The sequence below is a fragment of the Elgaria multicarinata genome, chromosome 2 (assembly GCF_023053635.1).
Source record: "Elgaria multicarinata webbii isolate HBS135686 ecotype San Diego chromosome 2, rElgMul1.1.pri, whole genome shotgun sequence".
NCBI classification, from domain to species: Eukaryota; Metazoa; Chordata; class Lepidosauria; order Squamata; family Anguidae; genus Elgaria; species Elgaria multicarinata.
The window spans coordinates 133,683,077-133,708,818 of record NC_086172.1 but is presented as its reverse complement, the minus strand read 5'-3'; the positions used below and the strand labels follow the sequence as shown (position 1 = coordinate 133,708,818).

General features: G+C 41.3%; 1 protein-coding gene across 1 annotated transcript in view; it reads left to right on the top strand.

Moving 5' to 3' along the window:
* The window catches only part of RYR3 (ryanodine receptor 3), a 401,651-nt gene that overhangs the window by 283,346 nt on the left and 92,563 nt on the right, over positions 1-25,742 (top strand). The window contains exons 65-70 of the mRNA XM_063117743.1: positions 155-285; positions 2,605-2,925; positions 4,469-4,709; positions 7,355-7,442; positions 7,800-7,892; positions 17,645-17,659. Of these exons, the coding sequence (XP_062973813.1) occupies positions 155-285; positions 2,605-2,925; positions 4,469-4,709; positions 7,355-7,442; positions 7,800-7,892; positions 17,645-17,659 (889 nt within the window). The remainder of the gene's footprint in view (positions 1-154; positions 286-2,604; positions 2,926-4,468; positions 4,710-7,354; positions 7,443-7,799; positions 7,893-17,644; positions 17,660-25,742) is intronic.

Below are 25,742 nucleotides of genomic sequence, written 5' to 3'. Positions count from 1 at the left end.
CCCTATTGCACTGGCAGATCTTTGCAAGTGCTGTGTTGGATTCAACCCTTATTCTGTGAATTTGATTAGAAAAATAGCTACATGTCTTGGAATTTCCAGTACATTGTAGACCCCCCCCCCCTCATTTATAATGTTTTAATTCTGGCATTTACAGGCAACGACCAGCTCTTGGTGAGTGCTTAGCTTCACTTGCAGCAGCAATTCCAGTATCATTTCTTGAACCTTCTCTCAATCTTTACAATACCCTCTCTGTCTTCAACACAAAAACTGCTAGAGAGAGAGCTAGTAAGTACTCTGCTTCGGAACATATAAGGTCCTTTGGATTTAAAGTGAAACTGCATCTTTCTTGTCCATTTTTAGACCTTTTCCTGCATTTCACTTGAAATACGCTCATATATTTCCCCTTACCCGCTTTAACAGAAATATTTGATTGACGTTCTTATGGAATTGCACTTGTATGCAAAGATCCATTAGTCTGTGGGTTTCTTCATGATAAAAGTCTATAATGTATTGAAATAAGTTGACAACTTAAATTTTATTTTGTAAGTTTTAATTTTATTTTCTTGCCTGTGGTAATGAAAAATGTTGGTTAGATCCATGGCTACAAAACTGAACTGATAGGTTGATATCACATTCATTCACCATGCATATAGTCGAACACAGGAAGCAAGGAACCTCAGGCCCTTAGGCTAAATCTGGCCCTCTTGGGGTCCCAGTCTGGCCTTCCAGTGTTCCTCAGATGCCCCCTTTCTCTGGCCCTTTCACCTAACCATCAATTGTTTGGTAGTTTCCTGGCTTTTATACCGTTTTCCCATTCTAAAGAGTTGAAACACTTCTCAAAAGGCTTAGTTACTAACAGTAAGAGCTTTAAGACAAGCTGCTCATATTTTGGACCCACCTGTTTTGCCTTTGCTCCACCCTGTTTGCCTTCAGCCACACCCACCACTAGAATGTGGTCCCCAAGAGTGTCTCCAAAATTGAATTCTGTCCTCAGGCTGGAAGAGGTTCCCCGCCCCTGATCTAACAGTAGCCAGTCTGTCATACTTTTTATCTGTGTTCCCAATTAAGTGTATTTTGTTAAATTATGAAGTTGCAATAATTCATCCCAGAGTCATGCATCCAGATTACATAAATAAATTGGAAGGCCAAATTAGATGTGACACTGGAAATCTGTGATCAGGATCACCTGTGGTGTGTCAAGGGAGGGGGGAATTATTTTATCACGACCACAGCTCTGGGGTTGGGAAGTAGAAACCTTTCTCCCTGCACCATTTTCCTGAATGAAACCACCCCTTCCAAAAGTTGCTATTTGCTTCATGGTGAAGAACATAAACAGCTGCATTGGTTGTGATTTTAACACAGGAAATTATGCAGGTGGGAAGAATTAGACCTTCCACAGTGGTGTGGCCCAGTCTGATTAGGGTCTCCATGCTACTATGTCAGGGCTAGGCTGTAGGCAATAGTTTGAGGTGAGCTGGGAACTGGAAGCTTTGGGATAAGCCAGAGGTCAGGATTGGACTAAAGAATAACCTAGTTATTAGTTACTTTAATTAGGACTAAAGAATAACCTAGGAAATAGGAACACTGCAGAGCTCGGAAAGACCATGTTGCTCAAACAAGGTTCAACTGGAGCTGGAAGACCTTTAAACTTCTGCCTGCCCTGGAGGATCCAGTGGCCAGCCTGGGTGGATGAAGTCAGTTCACGGCCTGAAGTTAGTTTGTTGAAAAGGTACCACCTGCAGTTTGATGGTTCCCTCACATGGAGTTGCTGCACACATAGCTCCTCACGATATGGGTGATTCTGATTATAGACCTCCCATGTCACAGCTTGGCCTCAGTGTTTCAAATCTCCAGGTGTCTCTAAAGCTCACGGGGGGGCGGGGTTCATGTGGAGACATTCTGATGTGGAGAGTTCATAGAATGGCCATAATATGGTAAAAACAGATCTGTATCAGATATACTTCTGGAATATGTCTCTGGGCAAGTTCATACATTTTATTGCATTTGTGCTCTGATTCCTAATTATTGCAATGGCTGAAAATCTCCTGCCACAGTTACAGGAATCATTGCCAGGAAGTTACGTCTGTCTCTGTGGATTGCCCAGGTCACACTTTTATGTTCTCCATGCAAATGAAGCCACAGCAACAATAGTTTTTTTAAAGCGTTTTACTGTTTCTCCAGCATATAATCTTGTGGCAATCATATATACCATATTTTTTGTATTGTACAGCATTCAGTCACATGATCTCCCACCTGTAGACTGAAGGGGTTCATTGTTAGCTGTTAACTGCTAATTATCTAGTTCTATGAATGTATACAAGCTAACCCCCCCATCGCTATTGAACAGTAGATGGAAATAATGAATTTATTTATTTATTGCATTTGTACACTGCCCCATAGCCAAAGCTCTCTGGGTGGTTCACATACATGAATCATGTTTGTAGCCATGGAGAACCTGTCTAGTCTTCTCCAAAAGAGGAAGGGATAGAACATATCCCTTTGTGTCAGTGTTGTGGTGGAAATAAAATTAGATAAATTGTGTTTCAGCTGTTTAATGCATTAAGTAACCTCCACAAAATTATTGTTATGTATCACAATATGAAGTTTTAGGGATGCCTGAAACAGTGGAGGAAATGTGTCCAGAAATCCCTCACTTGGATGGTTTAATGAAAGAAATAAACAGCTTGGCAGAATCTGGAGCCAGATATACTGAAATGCCACATGTGATTGAGGTGATTTTGCCCATGCTGTGCAACTACCTATCATACTGGTGGGGAAAAGGGCCTGAAAACATTTCTGAAAGCGCTGGGCCCTGCTGCACAATGGTAACCTCTGAACATCTCAGCATCATACTGGGAAACATTTTGAAAATCATCAATAATAACCTGGGGATAGATGAAGCAACTTGGATGAAGAGAATTGCAGGTACCTAAGGCAAATTTAATTCAAAGAATTAATTACTATACCTGTTATATTTGTCAGCACCAAGAAAACATTAATTCTCTCATGGATGAACTTTCTTTATGAAAGGTGTCTCTCTCACACAGTCAGATATACATTTAACAAGCAATGTAATTTTTGTAATTAGTTTTGTTAGTTAAATTAAAATCAGACAATGTATGGCTTCCTTTGTGTGGAAAACCTAGCTGTCAGAGAAAGATAGGAAAAAATGATGACAATTAATTTCCTATTAAAAAAATGTGGGTGTGGGTGTGATTGTATAAAATGACTCTTCTTTCCATGGCAGTCAGCTTACTTTTAAAAAGCAATTGAGCTAGATAATAATAATAATAATAATAATAATAATAATAATAATATATTCATTTCTTACCTGCCTCTCCCTCTGGATCGAGGCGGGGAACAACATCAAATATAAAAATACTATAAAATATATGAAACTGTAGAACTATAAAATATATTAAATCCGAGAGATTTTATCTGTGAAATTATCATTAAAGGCATCACAGCGAACTACCAGAGGCTCTAAGATCGGGTTCAGGGGAGAAGGTGTCTGAGTTAGATCCCTCCCCACCCTGAACAGTTCACAGACAATGCATGCAGAGAAGAAAGCTTTCTTCACTGCACGTATTGCCACCCCATAGGAACGAAGATGTTCTCTATGTCGTGTCTTGTCAGATATGAGTCAAGTTTTCTGCCATCAACACTCCAGTCATCGTCCTTCCCTCTTCAATTCCCTGAGATCTTCTATATACCAGGGTGCCCAGTTAGAAGCGGGTCAGAGAGGATGTTTGGGGGCGATCTTTTTGATAGCCCTAGTCAGTTCTTGATTCCATCTATTGACCAGGGCTTCTACAGGATCATCAACGATACCAGCCATAGAACATTCTAAGGCTTTCTGGAATTCAAGAAGATTCATCAGCCTTCAAGGGTGAATCATCTTAATAGGTCCGCCACCCTTGCAGGGATGGATAGTAGCCATGATATTAACCCTGACCAGAAAATGATCTGTCCGTGACAACACAGAGGTGTTTAACACCTCTGCCCACAGATCCATCTGTTCGGAACTGAAAACAGCATCAAGGGTGTGACCTGTTGAATGTGTGGGTCCAGAGACCAATTGGGATAGGCCCATGTTTGTCATGGATGCCATGAACTCCCGAGCTGCACCTGACAAACTGAGTTCAAACACTGAACAGGAGCAGTTAAATCATTTATTTATTACATTTCTATACTGCCCATTTGCCAAAGTTCTCTTCTCTATTAGCCGTAGCTTTCTTCTCTGAAGCTCTCTTTAAAACTCTTCCCTTTGTGCACAAAAGGAAGGGTGTGTGCACAATTTTAAGGGTCAAGTCAGCTCATGCACATATTGTTACATCACAGTTCAGGCCTAGAGACACAGTTCTGTGTACTCATAAAATTAGAACTTGAAAGAATGTATTTGGGTATATAATTGCACTGTAACAAAATATGTTTTAAATTATTTTTTGTATGTATTTTTTGTATATAGTATATGCTCAGCCAATTATTAGCAAAGCCAGGCCAGATCTGTTGAAAAGTCATTTTATTCCAACACTGGAAAAACTAAAGAAGAAAGCCATAAAGATAGTGATGGAGGAGGAACAACTGAAAGCAGACAGTAAAACTGATACCCAAGAAGCAGAGCTCCTCATTCTAGATGAATTTGCAGTTCTTTGTCGAGACCTTTATGCTTTCTATCCTATGTTGATCCGTTATGTAGACAACAACAGGTAGGTGAATATGAAAGATATTAAATAGATTTATTTATTTGCCCTGTCTCTGTCTGTCCCAAACTGTTTCATTTGTTCCTTCACACATACACACTCCTTAGTTTGGGATGTAATCTCCTCAAAGCTCTGATGACTAATACACAACAAAGATCTCCAGCTATCTTCTAATCATTAACTCCCATCAGCCATCTACTTTGGGCCATTAACACCAATCCACCTATTAAAGGAATGGCTTGCAGCAGCCATATTATATTCACCTACTCTAACCTCTAGAACATTCCTTCAATAATGTTTATCTCCATCATCTTTTTCAAATCCCATTAACCTAAAATGGTACTGTTGTACATGCAGTAATGTTGTGATTGAGTTAGATTTCCTTCCATTATAGCAGTCTGAAATGTATCAAAAGTTTAATAATCTTTACATTCTGAGCACATGAAAGTTGTTAATAGCAAATAAATACACTGTTTGGAAGGTAATATGAAAAATTAAATTTGAGCTGAAAATACCCCCCACTTTTGTAGTTCTATTCTCACAACATCATGTCAGTGACATTTTTGAGGGGAGGCCAGACCACTTTTTGAGATGCCAGCATTTGCTGTAGCACAAACACTAGGCCTGTTCACATGACACAACAGCCCATCATGGGTTAATTTACCCATCAGGAGGGGCAATGCATTCCAGCTGCCATTATGAATATGCAAGCCCGGTCAGGTGCTTCCGCAGCTCGTCGTGTTCTACTAACCCAGGCAGTGGGGTTTATTTGAGGATTAAACAACCTTCACATAATTCTAAAAAAGGCTGTCTGTGTTTGGATGATTATAGGAGCAAAAGAACCCATCATGGATTCTAGCCCTGGCCCCATGCGTGCTGCACACATGACCCAATTTGCATAATTACCCATGATGCAGTGTGGGTTGCCATGTCATCCAAAACTGCTACACCACACAGTGGGGGTACATCCTCAACCCCTACTGCAACAAGCCACTGTTTTTAAGGGTTTTTAACTGTCAACCTCCATCACCTGGGTTCGTATGACTCGATAAACCACAGCAACTCCCAGCCACGGCTTGCATATTCATGATGGCAGAGAGCACACACTGCAGCACCGAAGGGTTAATTAACATGTCATGTCATCCAAACCAGGTCACTGAGTCCAAGGGGGAGAAAAAAAGGGAGGCAGACTGTAGTGCTCCCACTTGGAAAGCAACACACACACACACACACCATTTCCTCACCTCTTCAAAAATGCTGGTTTTTTGTCTCCCACTCCCAAAATTGCCAAACTATGATTCACCTTTAAGAAAAGGTAAAATATTTTCTTACCTCACTTTAAAATACAAACAAAAATCTATTTTTCATTTAAAGCGTCATTTGCATCTGTGAAATATTAGCTTACCATAACTGTGTTGCAAAATCAGGATTCAGGTTATGTGTAATTCAGTTAGTAGAGCCCCCTTATCTTTGGAGCAATAGACAAGCAAATACTGCCTGTCTAGGCCATGCAAGTCAAGGTCACTTTATGGATCAACAAACAGTGTTAACTAAAGGCATCAAGTGGAAACTTTGATAGCTTTGACACTTGACACAAGGAAGAATAGAGTGCTTTCTTTAAAAAATCAATAAAGAATAGGGCAAAGAGAACATTATCAAGCTTCACTAAATTTAGGTTAGGAAGGGAAAGGAGCATGTGAATGATTGCCTCAACATCAGCCTTAATTCTGTGAAGCGCTGTATAAACAGAAGAGTTCAGGATTTTCAGATACATGATGAGACCATATAGAGGAAACAGCTGCAGAAGCAATTTAATTCAGTCCTACAGTCCTCAGCCTTCTAATGCAGCTTACCTTTTAAATATTACAATTCAGAATATTTTAATGTTATGAAACCCTTGTAAATGTCTAAAATTGTTTAATAGGAAAAATCAGCAATGCTCATTTAAGTAGAAAATCATTCTCTGACCTTGAAAGCTTGCATCTAAATGCCCCAAGGCAGTTTAGGCCAATCATTTGCTAGCATCAATTAAAAGGAACATATTAAAAGGAATCATATTCTTAAGCAATTTGTATTTTAGAGAAAGTATATCATTCTAGAATTAGAAACTTCCTCGACCATGCATCTTTCAAAATGGTCTCTAGACCCTGAAAAAGTGTAAATTAAGTATTTCTGAAGTCTTTATTGGTTTTGGTGAAAAGGAATCTATAAATTCCATTGCTTCACTAATTCTACTTGTATCACATAGGGTAGTGTTAAGATCATGTGGCTTTATGGAGAAATTAATTATTTTGTGATAAAACATATGTTCTGTGCTAGCATCTTACAGTGGAATCCTATGCATGACATGATGGCCCAGTAGGCCCCATTGAGTTTAGTGGGACTTAACTTCCAGGTTCATCAGTGAGATTTACTTCTGAGTACACATATATAGGATTGCACTGTTAAATTCATGCAGCCCAGCAGTAAGAGGAGTAAAGAGCTTCTCTCCTACACAGGTTGATAGAGAAATACACACTTTTTACATTGCAGTGAGCTGCTGCTATTGTGCTTATCAGAAACAAAGCAAGGGAGTAGCAGGAATGATATAGTATAGAACACATATTAATAATATGTTAGTCTAATAAACTTATTTTGTTTTTTCTATTTAGATCAAACTGGCTTAAAAAACCAGATGCAGATTCTGACGAACTTTTCCGAATGGTAGCTGAGGTTTTCATCCTCTGGTGTAAATCACATGTAAGATAAGTGTCCAGCTGCTGTTAAAAAAGAAAAAGAAGCAAACTCCATGTTAGGCATAATTAGGAAATGGCTACTAGTTTATATTATCTCCAGCATCAGAGGCAGTATGCTTATGTACTCTACTTGCTGGGGCACATTTGTGGGAGGGTGCTGTTGCACTTATGGCCTGCTTGTGAGTATCCTGTCTCTGGGCTAGATGGATCCTTGGTCTGATCCAGTATGGCTATCCTTATGCTGTTCTTTTCTTAAGGTTACACATTTCACTTTTTAAATATGCGAATTCACAGATAGGAATATCATCAACATTTTACATAAATGCTCAACAACCATATTTTAACTTGGTATTTCTTTCAGAATTTCAAGAGAGAAGAACAAAATTTTGTGATTCAGAATGAAATCAACAATTTGGCATTTCTGACAGGAGACAACAAGAGTAAGATTTCAAAAGTAAGTGAAAAAGTATTTAGATTGCTCCAAATGTATTATATTCAATGGCCTGGTTCAGACAACACGCTAAACCATGTTGCTTAACCACAAAATGGTTAAGGAAATTCATTAACCTTAATTCATTTCCCTTAACCATTTTGTGGTTAAGTAGCATAGTTTAGCGTGTTGTCTGAACCAGGCCAATGTGTTATAACCACCCAGAGAGCTCTGGCTATTGGGCGGTATAGAAATGTAATAAATAAATTATACTTTCTAACAACACTACTAACCATATTGAGCCATATTTCATAGCAGAGAAGCAGTTGCTTCTTAAAGTGAAAATCTGTTCTACTTACCACATTTTATGATGTAAATGTTCTGATTTAATATGTCACTGCAGCTTTTGCAAAAAAGCACAAAATATTATATTGTAAGATTTTAGAAGTTTAAGTATATTTTTCATAATGCAGATACAGTACTGCGGGGAAAATATTACAATACAAATTTGTCTTGTCTTTATTTTCACTGTAGTGAAACAAGGTGAGCATAGCACTTCCATTTACTCCTGTTTATAACAGTATATTTATATAAAGAAGCTGGGAACTCAACAATTCATATCAAAATTATTGACCTAGAAAGATGAAATGTGGTGCACAGATAGCCCAAGATAGCGTGATCCCTTGAAAAATCTGAAAAATATAATATTTTTCTAAAATAATTGCAGATGTTAAACTTTTCCTTTTGTTAAGTTGAAGGTTACATGTGAGAAAATTTTTAAGTCCATTCTTACTGAGATAGTCATGGATATTTATTGGGAAAAGGCTTACATAAATAATTCATAGGAAAGGGCTGAAAGAATGAGGATAAGAAAGATGATAAATATTGAAATGCAGGGGGCAGAGCTTATATAGAACACATTTGAAATGGTTGCCTTGGAGCCTCTGACAGGAATGTAGTTTTCCTTTCTTGGATGCTGGTACATTAAGTCTTTTACGGCTGTCTCAAATAAGCAGTTCTGAGAACCATACCTATGTTTTAGTAATCTAGAATTTCTCTTTTGAGAGCAGAGTATGGGTGAATATGCCCAGGTCTTTGGAATCTGGTCTTTTGTTAGCCAATTTTGGGCATCTTAAGATCAATTTGATTTGATATTCTGGGCTGTAATACTAAATTCCAGGATATGCATTCATTTGGGGGTACTATTGTTCTCTACGGTTTCTCACTTGAAATGAGAAACATGTAATGAACCCCAGATAAGTACATTTCAACATTATTTCAATACAGCCCCAGTCCAAAATGTACTGATTACAAGAAAAGTATACAAACTGAAATATTTACAGCTAAGGTTGAAGGCTTTAGACATTGGTCTTGGTCCAGCTAAAATTAGTTGTGACTAAAGCTTTATTTCTGTTTACACTTACTCAGAAGTAAGCTCCAATGAACATAGTGGGATTTACAAGTAAGTCATGCTTGGGATTGGGCTACATGACTGCAATCCTGTACACGTTTCCTAGGGAGTACAATCCACTGAAATCACTAAAACTTACTCCCAAGTAAACATAGATAGGATTGTGCTACAATTCCCATTGAAATCAATGCAGTTATTTAGTTGTATTAATTGGGGTTACTTCAAGTAAATATGCATAGGATTGCAGCCTATGTTGTCTTACACTTTAGTTGGATTAGGGCTCACAATAGATTTACGTCATAACAGAGGCCAGCACTCAAGCACAGAATACACCATGCTACAGTTAGGATAACAAGTGGGCTGTGTAAATTCTGTCCCTGCTTCACAGAATTGAATCTGGTTTGATTTGGGGGAGGGTAGACTTCTGGAGGGAATCTACACGTCGTACTGAAGGCGCTTGCATGCGCCTCCAATACGCCCCCAAAACGATGGTGTAGATTCTGCCTACCTGCAGCCCAGAAGAGACGGAGGAGGCAGCGGCTGGGGAATCCGGCCGCGTCCTTGCAGCCGCCGCCTCCCCGCCGGCCTCCTGCTGCCAGGGTAAGAGCGACCCGGGTCAGAGAGCTCGGCTTTCGCTTCCGCCGAGCTCTCCGACCCGGGTCGCTTTTACCCCGGCAGCAGGAGGCCGGCGGGGAGGAGGCAGCGGCAAGGACGCGGCCGGATTCCCCAGCTGCCTCCTCCTCCGTGTCTTCTGGGCTGCAGGTAGGCAGAATCTACACCATCGTTTTGGGGGTGTACTGGGGGCGCATGCAAGCGCCTTCAGTACGACATGTAGATTCCCTCCAGGTAACAGGTTGGAATTTGAGCCTATTCTAGTAGAATGCAAGCTTCATTTAGCAGTTTTATGGATATATTATCTTACTGCTTTCCATCAACAGTATTAATCTGTTATTTATTAATTTTGGTAAAAAATCCAAATATGAAGATGCCTGAAAATTAGTAATTTATAATATGTTTAAAATACATACCTGGTTGGATAGTGTTAACTGACCTTAGAAGTGAAGGGTGTCTACATTGAGCACGGGGTTGGACTCGATGGCCTTGTAGGCCTCTTCCAACTCTGCTATTCTATGATTCTATGATTCTATGAAAATGAATAGCGGGGCTTTGATTGGCAGAAACAGCATGAGAAAATTTGGTGCCTGAAGCAGAAAATCCAAATAGTGCCTTTGTGCCAATAAAAACATCATAATAAACTAACCTCATAATCCTGTGCATGTCTACTCAAAAATAAGCCCCAATGAATTCAATGGGATTTCCCCCCAGGGAAGTAAGTATGTATCAAACTGCAGGTTAAATAGCTAATAACTTCCACTTGAGGCCAACTGCCCTATCTTGTTTAATAGTAGGACTGACTTATTGATCACTGCAAGTACTCCAGAACTAAAAATCCAGAGAATCATCAAGTTTTAATTTAAGATTTCATATGTGCCCACCTAATATATTCAGGTTAAAAATCATCATTGATGTGTATATGCATGGATACCTAGATTTACATAGAGATGTTTTGATGCAGGTTTTTAAAAATATAATTAGAAACAATAGAATAAATTAAGCAACTTCAATACATATATAGAGCAGAACACACTAAGGCTTTCAGCTTCAGAATTCCCCTTCAAAGAGCAAAATAGGATAGGCTGTCCCATGGGAGGCCTTGCATCATTTCTCTTGTGCATGTAAACAGTACTTCAGGTGGGTCTTAGGCGCCACCTAGTGGTCAAGGCAAAATCACTGCTCCAATTTTAAAGTCCTTCCCGCCTTTATAACTCAGTTTTGCAATTTTGCCTCACTGAAGTGGTCGTGTATCCTCTGGGTTTAAAAACAGGAGCCCAGTTTTTGCGACATTGTGTCCCAGGCGGCTAGCCAGAAGGAACTTTAGGGCAGATGAAGAATTCTCTTTATGAGGAAGAAGCAGACATGGCTGGAAATTTGGGGGATTTGTTTTCAGCACAGTCTTCCCCTGAGGGGAGTTCCAGGGGTTCACAGACCACTCAGTAGGAACAGGGGCATCATGCTCCATGCCTGTTGTGGTTTCCTGCCAAAACCATGCGATTCCCCAATAGCTAGGCAGCCAGCAGGGGGAGTAGGCTTCTCTAGAAATTCCACCCTTGCTACTGCAGCACTTAAAGGAAGCTTTATTAGCTGATCTTGCTAAGGGTGCCTTGGTTCATTCTCAACTCTTAACCCTTTCTATGCCTGCTCCAGCTAGAAATGCTGCACAGCTCTCTGGCTCGCTCTCAACACCACAGGAGCCTGCACAGACTGCTCCAGCTCCAGCTTGGGACAGAGTTCATTTCTCTCCAGGTCCTCATGGTGTGCTGATGCGCACTGCCCCTTTAGTGTGCCTTAGCACTACTCCCTGCACTACTCCCTGCACTACTCCCACGCGCACTGCAAGTGGGAGTAGTGCAGGGTTCCCCAAACTTTTTGGGTCAATGGCAGTTTTGGAATTTTCTGAGAGTGTCATGGATGTTCTCACAAAATTGCTGCCATTGGGGGGATTCTCCTTTCATAAAATGGCTACCATGGTGGGCAGGACCAGAACACTCATTTCCCAGAATACAAACTGGTGTGACGAAAAGAAAAGTAACCTGCCCAAGAACTTAAGTACAATACAGAGGTGTGTTCAGAGCTCCAAAACACAAAACCTCTACCCAAATAAGTATGGTGCAGAAGGGCAGCCCTTTGCTTTGCAGTATGTCATTCTCCTAATATATACATATTTAAAAAATAAAAATCAGGAGAGGCAGGGAGCCTGGTGAACACCAAGAAAGATGTCTGTGGGCACATTGGTGTCCATGGCCACCATGTTGGAGAGCTCAAGGCTAAACAAACCAGGGATGCTCTATTACTGGGTTGTTTACCGCTGTGTTCAAACCTGGACCTCTGGCTTGTCTTTCCCCTGACAAGCCAGATAAATAATCCACAGTCTATTGTTTGATTATTTGTCTGGCTTGTTAGGGTAATCCAGGTTAAGACACAATGCTTGTTTAGACACTCCTGCATAACAAACCTGGGTCATTTTTAAAAACAAACCCAGAGTTGTGTTGTGCGAAACAGGCCTCTGTCTGTTAGTATGATTGGGGAAGCCACCTCCTGGCCAGGACTGTTACACATTTGACAACTATCCAAAGGGAGAGGCGGGTAAGAAATAAAATTATTATTATTATTATTATTATTATTATTATTATTATTACTACTACTACTACTACTACTATTTAAAAACAGGGTGGGGTGGCATTATCAGTTGAAATTGCAAGATGAAACCACTCTCATTCTCCTTGTAAAGCATTAGCAGCATTTCACTGTTGTCTCTTGTGTAGCCAGTCAGAGGCCATAGCTAGATGGGGCGAAATCCTGGGGTGATCCCCAGGATTGTCCCTGTGCATCCACGTGATACACAGAGGATCCCGGGATCAGGGAGGGATGATCCCTCCCTTGCCCCAGGATCTCGCCCTCCCCTTTAGGCCCAGTTTTTCTGCAGTCTCAGGCTGAGCCTGAAACCGCAGAACATGTGGCCGGTTGCCACAGTTTGTCCTGGCTCCTCGCGATTCCTCGTGAGGAGCCGGGAGTCGCTCAAGGGTCGCAGCGCTCCTCAGGAGCACTGCGCCCATCGGGGGTGGGGTGGGGTGAGCAGGGAAAGTATTTTTTTAAAAATAACTCACCTTTGCACACGAGCATTTGTGTGCTGCTGGCCCTTTAACTAAAAAAATGATAATGGTGGGTGTGACGCCTCTGTCTGAGGTCATCGCGTGCCACGTGTGAATTGAAGGGGAGATCTCGTGATGAAAATATCGCGGGATCTTCACCCTTCCATCCTGCTAGACCGCTAGGTCTAGCTAAGGCCATAGTGAGATTTCCAAAAGCAATCCTTAAAGGCTAGATTTTATTACTGGAACTCATTGTACTCCATTCTTTAGCAGTTGAGTCATATTGTTTTTCCTTTGTCGTGTGTTTATTTCAAATCTATTCCCCACAGTTTATTTTGGGGTACAAATAAGTTCTAAATTGCTTGGGACCAGGACATTTGAAGGACACCCTTCTCCTATATGAACTTGCCTGATCTCTAAGCTTTGCATTAGAAGCCCTTAACTGAGTGTCCAAACCTTTCCCTGCCTTCAGAGGTTAGGTGAGTGGTGGCCATAATCAGAATCTTCTTAGTAGTGACTAAAAGGTTGTCAAATTACCATTCTGTGTCACCAAAATTCCCCTGTGTTGGCTTAATATTATTAGCTGAGCACTTAAAATACCTTTTGGCTTGGATCCTCTGGTAGAACATTCATTCATTCATTCCACTTTCTCTGGCAGTTCCCTCTACCCCTCTGAAAATCCACTTTGGAGGTTGGGGGACTCTTGGAACAGTGGCAAAGATTCGGAAATGATAATCTCCCCTTTGTTCCACTGGCAAGAACATTCTGAGTGGAACTCCACTCAGATAATGCTCCTGCTGGCAAAAAAAGAAGCTGGATCTAACACAATGAAAATTAAAAATTACATATGTGCATGGTAAGAAATATGTGTGTCATGGTATGGTATACTAGCTTTGCTATTGTATGCAGAAGATGAATATAATTAATATCACTTGTCTCATGATTACATTGAGTCACAGTTCTAAACCTAATAGAGCAGAATGCTCTTTTTTTTAAAAAATGTAACATCATTTAGTAACTTTTGTTAAACTGAATTTATTTAAAGCTGAGCAAGTTTTTAAAAACTTTTCTTTTCTGATAATATGGCAGCAGATTGCTCGAAGGGGAATGGTAAGTTAGTGAACATTTAGTCTGAGAAAGATGGGTTATTTGGGCTGTGCTGAAATAACAGATTTTTTCAAATAGGCTACTGAAACACACATTCTACTCCATTAATCTGTTTTTTTTAACTTTGTGTAGGTGTTTTTAAGAAGGAGACATACAGATATAATAATTTCTTATTGTAATTTATATCACAACTATATTTGTGTAAATATTTGTGTAAACATACCTATCATTGTATTGCATTTAGGACAGATTTTCAACTTAAAATAATATTTGTTCATAGGTGTTTAGGATGACTCACCTGCTCCAACCTTAGTCAAGGGAATTCAGGCTGAAGCCTTACACTGAAAGAGCAAAACAAACATTTATGCCCTGCTCCATAGTCAAGCTCTAGGCTATTTTGAAGTGAGTGACATAGAACTTGCTTTGACAACCAGTGTGCAAAAACAGGATTGAGCTATATCACAGTTCTACAAAAAAGCAGGAAAAGTGAAAAGTTTTGCATTCGTCACAGAATTCAGCTTCCTAAAACTCTCAGATTATTATTTTAAAACAACAAGGCCTTAGTTGATCTGTGTTCACAGGCAAGTAAGATTTAACAACTGGTGGCCCATGATGCAGATGTGCATCATCTTTCTTATCAATAGAAGCAACTTGTCAGTTGCTCAGTTGTGCAACTCTATTGACTAACAACACATGTGGAAGGGTGTTTATAGGAATAAATAAATCCTGCTGGATTGGGGCACAATTTTCTAGTTCTTATGGTTAGGAAAATATGCTTGAAAGTTAGTTGGCAACGGCTGGTGGAATTTGAATCCAGAGGAATGGTTGAATAAGATTTTCAGGTGTGAGAGGGACAAGAGCCACTTTGCTCTCTGCTCTTCCATATGAGTAACAGAAGCAGAATATATTGTGGGAAATATCAGAAACTGCAGAATAATTGTGCAAAATCAGGCATTTTTTCTTAATTTGCTCACATTATTTAGTTAATTGAACTCAGCTTTTCTTTTTACAGAATTTTGATTTCATTTTAGGGTGTGTGTTTTTTGTTTTTAGCACAGAGCATGTGCAGTTCCATGAAAAACTTTTATACTATGCACAAATTGGCACTCCATCAATGCTAAAATTACCATGTTACTGTGTGCAAGTAGCTGTGCCATTCCTTCAGTGTCACAGGGCATTATGAAGGAATGAATACAACTGTATGTTAAAAGTATAGATGAAATACATGCCATGATTTTCAGGATATATGGTTTTCTGTTTTCCAGACATGAGATGGCAGTTGGGTTTTGTTATTTTAAAAAAATGTATTTTCCATTTTGAATCCTCCAACTTATTTGAACAGCTTCTTATATAATTAGATAAATTTCATCCAAAATTATATCCTGAAAATCATGCTATATTTTTAGAATAAAAAAGGTTCAAGCTCTGATCTGCAGAGAATCGTTTGGAAGCAGGCTTAGAGGGAGAGCATGGGCAGCCTTGATACAGCCGCCATCCACCTTTCCCTCCCTCCCAAATAAATGATCCATGCTGACAAATCCAGCAACAGTAATGATTTGCATGTTGTACCATGTATATTCCAATCCAAAATTACATGCACAACCACATGTGTTGGGTCAAGAAACCAGAAATGCTGGGAGTTGAAGTCCAAATCTGGAGATCTACTTTCTGCCCAGTCCTGTTGCAAGTGCACTGAAGAATGAATCCAGATGCATTCTTAATTCATGTTATAACTGCTAGGTTTTACTATTTATCTAGCAAATAAGCAGTCCCCCCAAATGTCCTTGATCTAAAATGTGTTTCATGGGCTAAATGGTGTATATGAGAGAGAATCTCACTCATTTCAAACGTTACTTTTTGAGGAACATGAAAAAAGAACTTATAAGACGCGCACAACTTAAGTAGCAAGAGTTGTTACTCTGTGCTGCTGTAGCCCCCTTGCAGACCTGTTTGGTTGCCAAGCATACTATTTTAATGTTGATTAATAACAGTGGATTGAATTAAACATATATCTTATTAATTTACTTTTCAGGACCAAGATAAACTTTTTTACATAACATCTTTAGGTAGATATTTGAGTATAAGATATTAGGACAAAACTAGAGATGTGACATTAATTGTATGAAGGTAATTGACCTGTCCATTTTTTAAAAAATGTAAATAGTGCGTGGGTGGGAGCCCAAGCAACTTCTGACTACAGTGATGGGGAGGGCGAACTTAACTGCTGTGATCCTGATGAAAATCCACCCAGCTTTCCTACAGCTACTAATGATATTAAAACACCCCCATACCCACACCCCCACACAGAGGCCTTCACACAGTTAACATGTTTATTGTGCTCTTTAGTCAAGAGCAGCAATAGATATACACTCTCAGTCGTTTCTCTTTTGATACTATGTGCACACTGACGCTCCTCTTTGATGTTCATAGCAATCTGGTGGACAAAGAGTAAATTCAGAATAAAGTCTGAATTAAGCATTTCTAAGTTCCGTTGTAAAATGTATTTGCAAACTTGTATACTCTATAGTGTAGAAATAACCTAAGGCAAACATATACATTTAAACAAAAGCAACCAAAATAACAAGAAAATACCCAGCATTTAAAAGAAACAGTATTTAAAAAATCCATAGTGCAGTCAAAGCAGAAAACAGAAATCAAACCAGGAATAAAAATCTCACATTCAGTCTAGTTCAAATGCTACTCAGAAGAGCCAAAGTATGGTGTAGTGCCTAATACCTGGCAGGCCTCCTTAGGAAAGGCAAGCAAAACTTAGCAAGAGCTTAATTCTTAAAATCCATGGTCTAGAAGTACTCAAATTTATTTTCTGCTATTTCAAATATATTGGTGGTGGTAGGGGGAAGTAGATGTGATTTAGACCTCAATCCTGAACGCCCAACTTTAAATTATTGGCCTTGATAAATCTCTATCAAGGCCAAAGGAGAGAAGTGTCTACAATTAATTACAGAATCAGACTTTCTGTAACCTGCACAAAGTTTTCTGTAACATTAGTTTCTCGTGTTAAAGCAAAAGCACGTGTTTTGTTGCATTTCTTGTGAATGTTGTTTGTTGGCAGATACAAGGCTTTTTTAAAAAAAAATGGTAAGTGTATGTTGTTAAACATCAATTGGTTTTAAGTTCAAGTAACTTTATTAAAGATCAATATTAAAATATTATAAAGATGGCAGACATAATGTTTATGTTGTGGTATAATTGGTTACCTTTTATGCTAAACTAAAACAGCAGCATTGTGGTATGCTGACTATCTATAGTGAGCATTAGTAATTCCTTGGTATATTTTTATTTTCAGAAATAGCCTTCAATGAATTCAATAGAAGAAACTAATTGATACATTAAAACATTTTTTAATTAAGGAAGCATGTAATTACATGTTTTGGCTTAATGAATAATGGTTCATTATAAAACCAAGATATCAGTAGTAAGTCCCATTCTCTATTGAGAAAGAAGATACTGTTTCTAATTAACTTGTAAAATTTCCATCAATCATCAACTTTACTTACTTTTTTTCTTGTATTTTTTCTTTCATACAGGCCATGCAAGTAAAGGTACAGGTCAAAGTGCATGATGTGTCTTTATGTTTTAGTTTTAGAGATGACCAGGCTCTCAGCATTCTTTCCATTGATCACAGCAGTGGCGTCACAAAGGGAAGGTACATGTTCTGCCCAATATAAATCCTATTGGAAAGTTAGGCAGATTTTGCCAGAACATCTGTTTTTATACTCCTCCACACCTCTTCCATACAGGCCTGGGTACTGATTTCATATGGAGGGAGGGAGAAAAGGTCCAGCAAGGTCTCTCTTCTGCCTCTGTTACCATCCTCATTTTATACAAACTATTTTATCTTAGTATCTTTTTAGTGAGCAATGGATGCACTGGATCTTTAACTATTGAAACCAAGGAAAGAATAATGAAGTAGCATGCTTGTCACTTCTGATATTGCCCATTAGAATAACTAGATATTTTCAACAAATTAGTTTATCCTTCATCTCTGCCCTAACTCCTCCTTGAAATTAAATTACAGGTTCAGCTACTAGCACAAATAGATGTTAAACTCATTGGTTGTAAGATAATGATGGAATGATTCAATGATGAAAGAAAATAGTGTCAAAGAATTAAAATATAAGCCATAATACTGTAGCTTACTTTGTAAGGCTGGGTTTCCATAGTTGCAAATATGCAGATCTTTTTAACATCAAATGCATCTAAACATACAACTAAACTATGACGTCTACACAGCAAAACATCCTGATTGTTGTTACAATCCTCCAACATCTGCACACCTTCTAGCCAAAACTTCAAGGTCATTCTACACCACATCCACCCCTAATTTTAAAGGTACAGTGTTGTTTCCAGGTGTGCCTGCTAGCTGAATTGATTCCCTCCAACTCTCTGTGCATACCCAAATCTGCTCCAGAGGGTTGGAGGATTCTCTGGAGCAGTTTTGGGGTGTGAGGGGGTCAGGGAAGAGGTGGAAAGGGGAAGTCCTGTTGTGCAATTCTAAGTGCACTTGCATGACATTGGCTGTCACCCATAGTTTTTACTTTCACCACCATCCTGTAGACTGAGGACTGAAAGAAAAAATAAATAAAACTAACTACATGTTAGCAACTTAAAAACTTGCCATATTGTGGTTTTAACCTCATAAGGAAGCAGTTGCTTGTAGTTTCCAGCAACATAGTGAGCCCTGGATTACCACCTATCCCCAACTTCACAGACATCTAAGGGAAAGAGAATGAAAGAGAATGCACATCCCCAGAGGCTACATATAATTGTCTCTTCACACAATTAGACCCCATTTAGCACCCTTTAGCAGCTGTGTATTTCCACCCGCAGCTGCAGCTCTCCATGGTACCGATACACCTAATCTTACAATGTCATTACATTTCTTTTAGGAATACTAGTTGCTTGTGGCATAATTTGAGAAATGCAGCTTGAATTTTGCTTTGAATGTTAAAATACTGATTTCTGCGGAACAAGCTTATGGCACTGTTGGCAATTGTCCTACAAACTGCCACATTCCGATACTTTATACTAATATTTCCTCTGAGACCCTTTACAGCTAAAAGACTCACTAGAGTTGGAAAATCTGCTGAATCGCAGGGTGGGTGGGTTGGGGACACACACACTTGACTTCTATTCATCTTTGCCCCTCCCCCGTAACTCTTGGGTATTTTACAGTATTTAAAATATATTGTAAACTGCCTTGAGAACTTTGATTGTAAGTAGGCAGGATACAAATATTCCCAAAAATAAATAACCCATAATTAACATTATGTTCAAACCAGGATAGTGAAAGCACTGCTGTTCTCCAGGTTGGTGTGAGGAAGGCATCCCACAATGGGTTAACTCCCCCTATCGCCCAGGAAAAGCAGGGACTCACATGACTGAGTTTTAAGCCCTCTATTGGTCTGAAGCTCCTCCTAGCCAGTTCGTCCCTGCTTTTCGCCCAGGACAGAGCTACTTCTCATCTCCTCCTATCTCAAGCCTATACTTATCTCTATTTCTAACACTTTTTAAACTTCTTACCTCTTTGACTTTCTTTCTCTTACCAAAAACAAACAAACAAACAAACAAAAACCCTTTTCTGCTTCCTTTTCTCTGCCGCTTGCCTATCATTCTCTATGACCCCTCCGGCAAAGAAAACCATTTCGAAGCCTCAAAAGAAAAAGAAAAACGACTCATGTGAGAGTCGTTAGGAAGCCATCAGCAGACAAAAGGATGACCTGCCAGAAAGGTCAAGGAGATAACCAGTTTGCCGGCTTCGGCTGCCTACTGAGTCTCCCAGCCGCGGAGGATCAAAGAGATCACCAGCCCGGAGGCCAAGGCCCCTCGCTGAGTCTCTTACACACCAGGAACGGTGCGATCCCGGCCTCAAAAGATGCGGCCGAGACTGAGGGAGTCGGGGGCTCAGCACGCCACCCTCTCCACTCAGAACAAGAGGAGGAAGCAACGGAGCAGCTGGATGCTCCAACAGCATCAAGGGTGAGATCAAATCCATTCTTTCTCCCCCACGTGGATGTTTCCCGCCAAACAAAGCGGGCGGCCATTTTGAGTTGCAGTTTTGATTCCAACTTGCAAAGGGAAGCCCCTCCTCCTTCCACCTCCTCCATTGCTCAGCCACAGAATAATGAGATAGCCCCAACGCCTATCCTAAGCATGGCTCAAATAGATAAATCTGTTTTAGCACAGATCACTAAGGCAGTACTGGATAATCTGTCTGAGCATTTGTTAGACAAGCAAACCTTGAGATCAAGCCGTTCTGCAAAACGCACCAGAGGCTTGCACACTTCTGAGTCTTCCTCCTCTCCTCCTCCACAATTAGAAAACAAAAATAAAAACAATGATAAAACAAAAAACAAAAATAAGGCTTTCAGGTCAAAACAGCCCAATTCTTCCCATAGTCTGCACTCATCAGCAGGCTCTGGGGACGACTCTCCAGACCCACACTCCATAGCCAAAGGTCGCTCTAACAAATCCAAGACCCCCTTGGCTGAGCCCCACCATGACAGTGATTCCTCCATAATGTCACTGCAGGAGTTCTTTTCAGAAGGAGAGGAGGGTGGATGGTCAGACATAGAAATTACAGACCATATCTCGGCTGATCGATTCTTTAACAAAGAGGATTTTTTACCTTTATTGTCCAAAGCAATTGTCTCTCTAGCTAGTGAGCCAGTACAACCCGACAAACAGCAATCTTTATCTAGAGGGGCAGCGATGTTTCCAGAACCCAAGCCAACCACCAGAGAGGTACCTTTTCCCAATTCCTTTAATAAATTAATGAAGGAGGAGTGGAAATCTCCCCTCCAGGGGAAAAAGGGAGTCAGTACAGCGCAGAGGTTTTATACTCTTCCTCACAATGTGATGGAAGAATTAAAAATTCCATTAGTAGATGCCCCTGTGGCGGCCTTGCTCTCAGGTGCTGTATTGCCAAAAGACGGTGACTTTCCCCTAAAAGACCACGGGGAAAGAAGATCAGATACAGCTTTAAAAAAGGCGCATGAAGCTTCAGCATTAGCTTTAAGGGCCTCAGCAGTATCATCTTTTTTCGCTAGAGCTTCCATCTTATGGGTGGAAGACATAATAAACAATAAGGAATTAGATCAGCCTACTTTATACAGAGGACTGCTCAAACTCTCTAAATCTTTTGCCTTCCTGGCTGATGCTACACAAGATGCGCTTCAGTTTTCAGCCCGCTCCATAGCAGCTGCTAATGTGGCCAGACGTTCCATTTGGCTTAAGCACTGGAATGTTGATCTTCCCTCAAGGGGAAATCTTGCGACTGTACCTTTCACAGGTGCACACCTTTTTGGAGAAGAGGCCTTAAAAGATGTCCTCATAGAGACTAAGGATAAGAAAAAAGTTATGCCTTCATCCTTCCGGCGAGAAGATAAAAAACTCATCCGGTCTTATACATCCTTTCGCCCATTCCGGACCACTAACCAATCTTCCTTTCGATCCAAAAGCTACAGGTTTCCTAAACCAGCATGGTCCAGATCCCGCTTTCAGTCCAGAAGCGCCAACTCCTCTAGCGCTTCTGCCAAACCCCCTTCTACTTTCCAGGCCTCAAGGTCTGGACGACAGCAGTTCTGACGCCAGGGAACCCTTCATCGGGGGGAGACTTCAACATTTCCTCCCAGCATGGGAACAATCCACAGACGATCGCTGGGTCCTGGACACCATCTCCCATGGTTATCTCATAGAGTTTTGGAAACAACCTCCCCCTCGGTTCACCCCATCCCCCACATCACAATCCGCCACCAAGAATCACATCCTATCTACCGCCATACAGCGTCTACTTCAAATAGGAGCGATAGAACCAGTACCATCCATAGAAAAATACGAAGGTATTTATTCCATCTTATTTCTAGTAGCCAAAAAGGGCAAAGGCTGGAAACCAATTCTGGACCTCAAGCATCTGAACAGGTTTGTCAAATATCGAAAATTCCGTATGGAGACATTGCAAACCATCAAAGAAGCCCTTCACAAAGCAGAATATTTGACTTCCATAGACCTCACAGAGGCATATCTGCATATTCCCATCTCACTACCTCACAGAAAATTCCTACGCTTCACGTACCAGAACTATCATTACCAGTACAAAGCACTTCCATTTGGCCTATCCTCGGCACCCCGCATCTTCACCAAGATCATGGTGACAGTAATAGCTCATCTCCGGCTAAAGGGCGTGCATATTTATCCATATTTGGACGACCTTCTTATCCGTTCTGTTTCCAGTCAGAAAGCCTCACAGGATCTACAGACAACTGTCGAGTGCCTAGAAAGACACGGCTTTGTCATAAACAGAAAAAAGAGCCATCTCACACCCACCCAGGTCCTCCCTCATCTAGGAGCACTCATCGACACCTCCAAGGGTTTAATATTCCTCTCCCCAGAGAGAATAGTCAAGCTTCAGGACCGCTCAAAGGCAATTCATCGGCAAAGAATAACCAACTTAATGGATGCTGCGCATCTTCTGGGTTTAATGATCTCATGCCTCGGCATTCTCCCATGGGCCAGGCTGCATTCTCGCCCCCTTCAGTGGTTCCTATTGCCCTTCCAAGCTCAAATAGCAAGGAGGGATCGCCTCCCAATACTTCTCCCTCTGCACGTCAGAGACTCCCTCATGTGGTGGCAAGACCTCCAAAATCTGCAGGTGGGCAGCCCCTTCCAGGAGCCTCAGAGGATCTTACTGACAACAGATGCCAGCCTCGAAGGGTGGGGAGCCCACTGCAACTCTCTCCTGGCCCAAGGAAAATGGAATGCAGAGGAAAAATGCCACAGCATCAACTGGCTGGAGCTCAGGGCAGTACACCTGGGTCTAAAAGCATTCTCACGCCATCTGCAACATTCTCATGTCCTAGTCAGAACGGACAACACAACAACACGAGCCCACATAACACGTCAAGGGGGTTCCAAATCCCTCTCCTTACACCTGGAGGCCCAGAGCATGCTATTATGGGCCGAACAGAACTTAGCCTCCATATCAGCCCAACACATCAAAGGGACCCTGAACCATACAGCAGACTATCTGAGTCGGCAACAAATAGACCCAGGGGAATGGAGCCTACATCCAGCAGTCTTCCAGAGAATCATACACCATTTCGGCCCACTAACGCTGGACCTGTTTGCATCCAGGCAAAACCACAAGCTGCCAAGATTTCTCTCCAGATTCCAGTCTTACGGAGCCGAAGGGATAGATGCACTATATATCAACTGGCCGAAAGAGAGGCTCTACGCATTCCCTCCAATCCCCCTCTTAGCCAGAGTTCTACAAAAAATCAGAAAGGAACAAGCCACTGTAGTCCTAGTAGCCCCCTTCTGGCCCCGACGCCCCTGGTTCTCCGAGATTCTAGCCCTAGCAGTGCAAGGTCCATGGTTCCTGCCCCAGATCTCAGATCTCTTGTCTCAGGGACCAGTACTGCACCCAGACCCAAATTGGCTCAAACTAGCCGCCTGGCTGCTGAGAGGTCCATCTACTTAACTCTGGGTTATTCTGAGGAGGTCATATCCACCCTGCTGGCATCCCACAAGGACTCCACCACCAGAATTTACGAAACAACCTGGAAGTCCTTCTGCAGGTGGAGTGAAAGGGAGAAGCTTATTCCACGGGCAACAGGTGTCAAGGAACTCCTAGCCTTTCTCCAACAAGGCCTTCAGATGGGTTTAAAACCGGGTACCCTGCGCAGGCAAACGTCAGCCCTGTCATCAGTCCTTTCCAGGCCTGGTAGGCAGCCACTAAGTTCACACCCTCACATCAAAAGATTCCTCCGTGGAGCCGCACTCAAGAGTCCTCCCATTGTCCATAGGTTTCCTTCCTGGAGCCTACATGTTGTACTTTCTGCATTGACTAAACCTCCCTTCGAACCAATTGCCTCTATCCCACTACGCATTTTGTCACAAAAAGTTCTTTTCCTTGTGGCCATAACATCTGCTCGCAGAATCTCAGAGTTATCTGCCATTTCAATCAGAAAAGGCCTCATCACCTTCCATAAGGATTCTGTCGTCCTTCGAACAGACCCGACCTTTATCCCTAAGGTCAACACGCTATTCCATAGGTCACAGGAGCTTATTCTGCCATCTTTCTGTCCTAACCCTTCTCATCCACAGGAGAAGGCCTGGCACAAGCTGGATGTCCGCAGAGCCATTAAAGTTTACTTAAAAAGGACAGAGTCCTTTCGAAAATCTGATTCACTGTTTGTTTCCTTTCACCCTGTGGCTATGGGCAAGAAGGTTACCAGATCTACCCTAGCTAGGTGGTTAAAAGCATGTATTTTTTCGGCCTATGAGGCCTCATGCCTCCCCAAGCCATTAGGAGTCACAGCTCACTCCACTAGAGCAGCAGCCACATCAGCCGCCTTAAGTACTAATGCCCCTCTGGCAGAAATCTGCAAGGCGGCCACCTGGACAAGTCCTAATTCCTTCATAAGACATTACAAAATAGACACATATGCCTCAGCGGATGCCTCCTTTGGCAGGAGAGTCCTCCAGCAGGTTGTAGGACTACAATAGACTCGGCTTAAGATTTTCCCACCCAGATAAGGGTTTTTTAGCTTTTGCATATCCCATTGTGGGATGCCTTCCTCACACCAACCTGGAGAACGGAACATTGGTACTTACCGAGAAGGTTCCTTCTGGGTTGGTGTGCGGAAGGCATCCCAACCACACCCTGAAACTCCACCGAGTCTATCAGGCCACTTGTCTCTGCATTTAGCCGGCCAGACCTTTTCCTAAGGATCCTCAAAGTTTGTACTCTCAGATTGATTTCTAAGTACTTACTAATAAGTTATCTGTTCCTCTGTGGTTCTTCCTTACCTGTGATACAAAGAGATGCTTCCTTTCTCAATTTCCGAGCTTTAGCCATGGACGGAACTGGCTAGGAGGAGCTTCAGACCAATAGAGGGCTTAAAACTCAGTCATGTGAGTCCCTGCTTTTCCTGGGCGATAGGGGGAGTTAACCCATTGTGGGATGCCTTCCGCACACCAACCCAGAAGGAACCTTCTCGGTAAGTACCAATGTTCCGTTTTACATCATTCTTGATCGCAATGTGAATCTATCAATAAAATAGCCAATTTCTCAACATTTGGCAGTAGAATCAAACATGCCCACAGCACACTGTGGTCCAGCGACCACCAAGAAGGCCATTGAAGGAGGTAGTGAACTTCTGGGGTTTGTACGTAAAGGGCAGTATGCTTCTGATGTTTCTCTCTCTAATTCTTCCCACCCCTGCAAACAGGAGCTGGATTCCATAATGAAAGGAGGGAATACAACTTCTGTTTGGGAGGGGACAAATATTCTTCATCTCTTTCTCAAAGCCTTGAGGCCATGCTTATTTTAGGGGAACAGAGTAATTGCTTCAGTGATGGATAGGAGGACTGTGAGTGAAGGAAGAATAATCCTCCATCCCCACATTTTGTTCCTCCCATACTTAATTATAACCATCATACCATTGCAGAGAGTGAAGTACAGGCTACTCTTTGTTTGGTTACTTAGGGTAGAGAGTAGAGAAAAAGACTAGTACCCTTGATAGTATATAATAAATATGTGCAAATATCTTTAAGGAACAAGCCATTGATTTACTTTCATCAACAGAGTACATAGTTAGGTGTAGCTCTGGTTTTATAACTGCC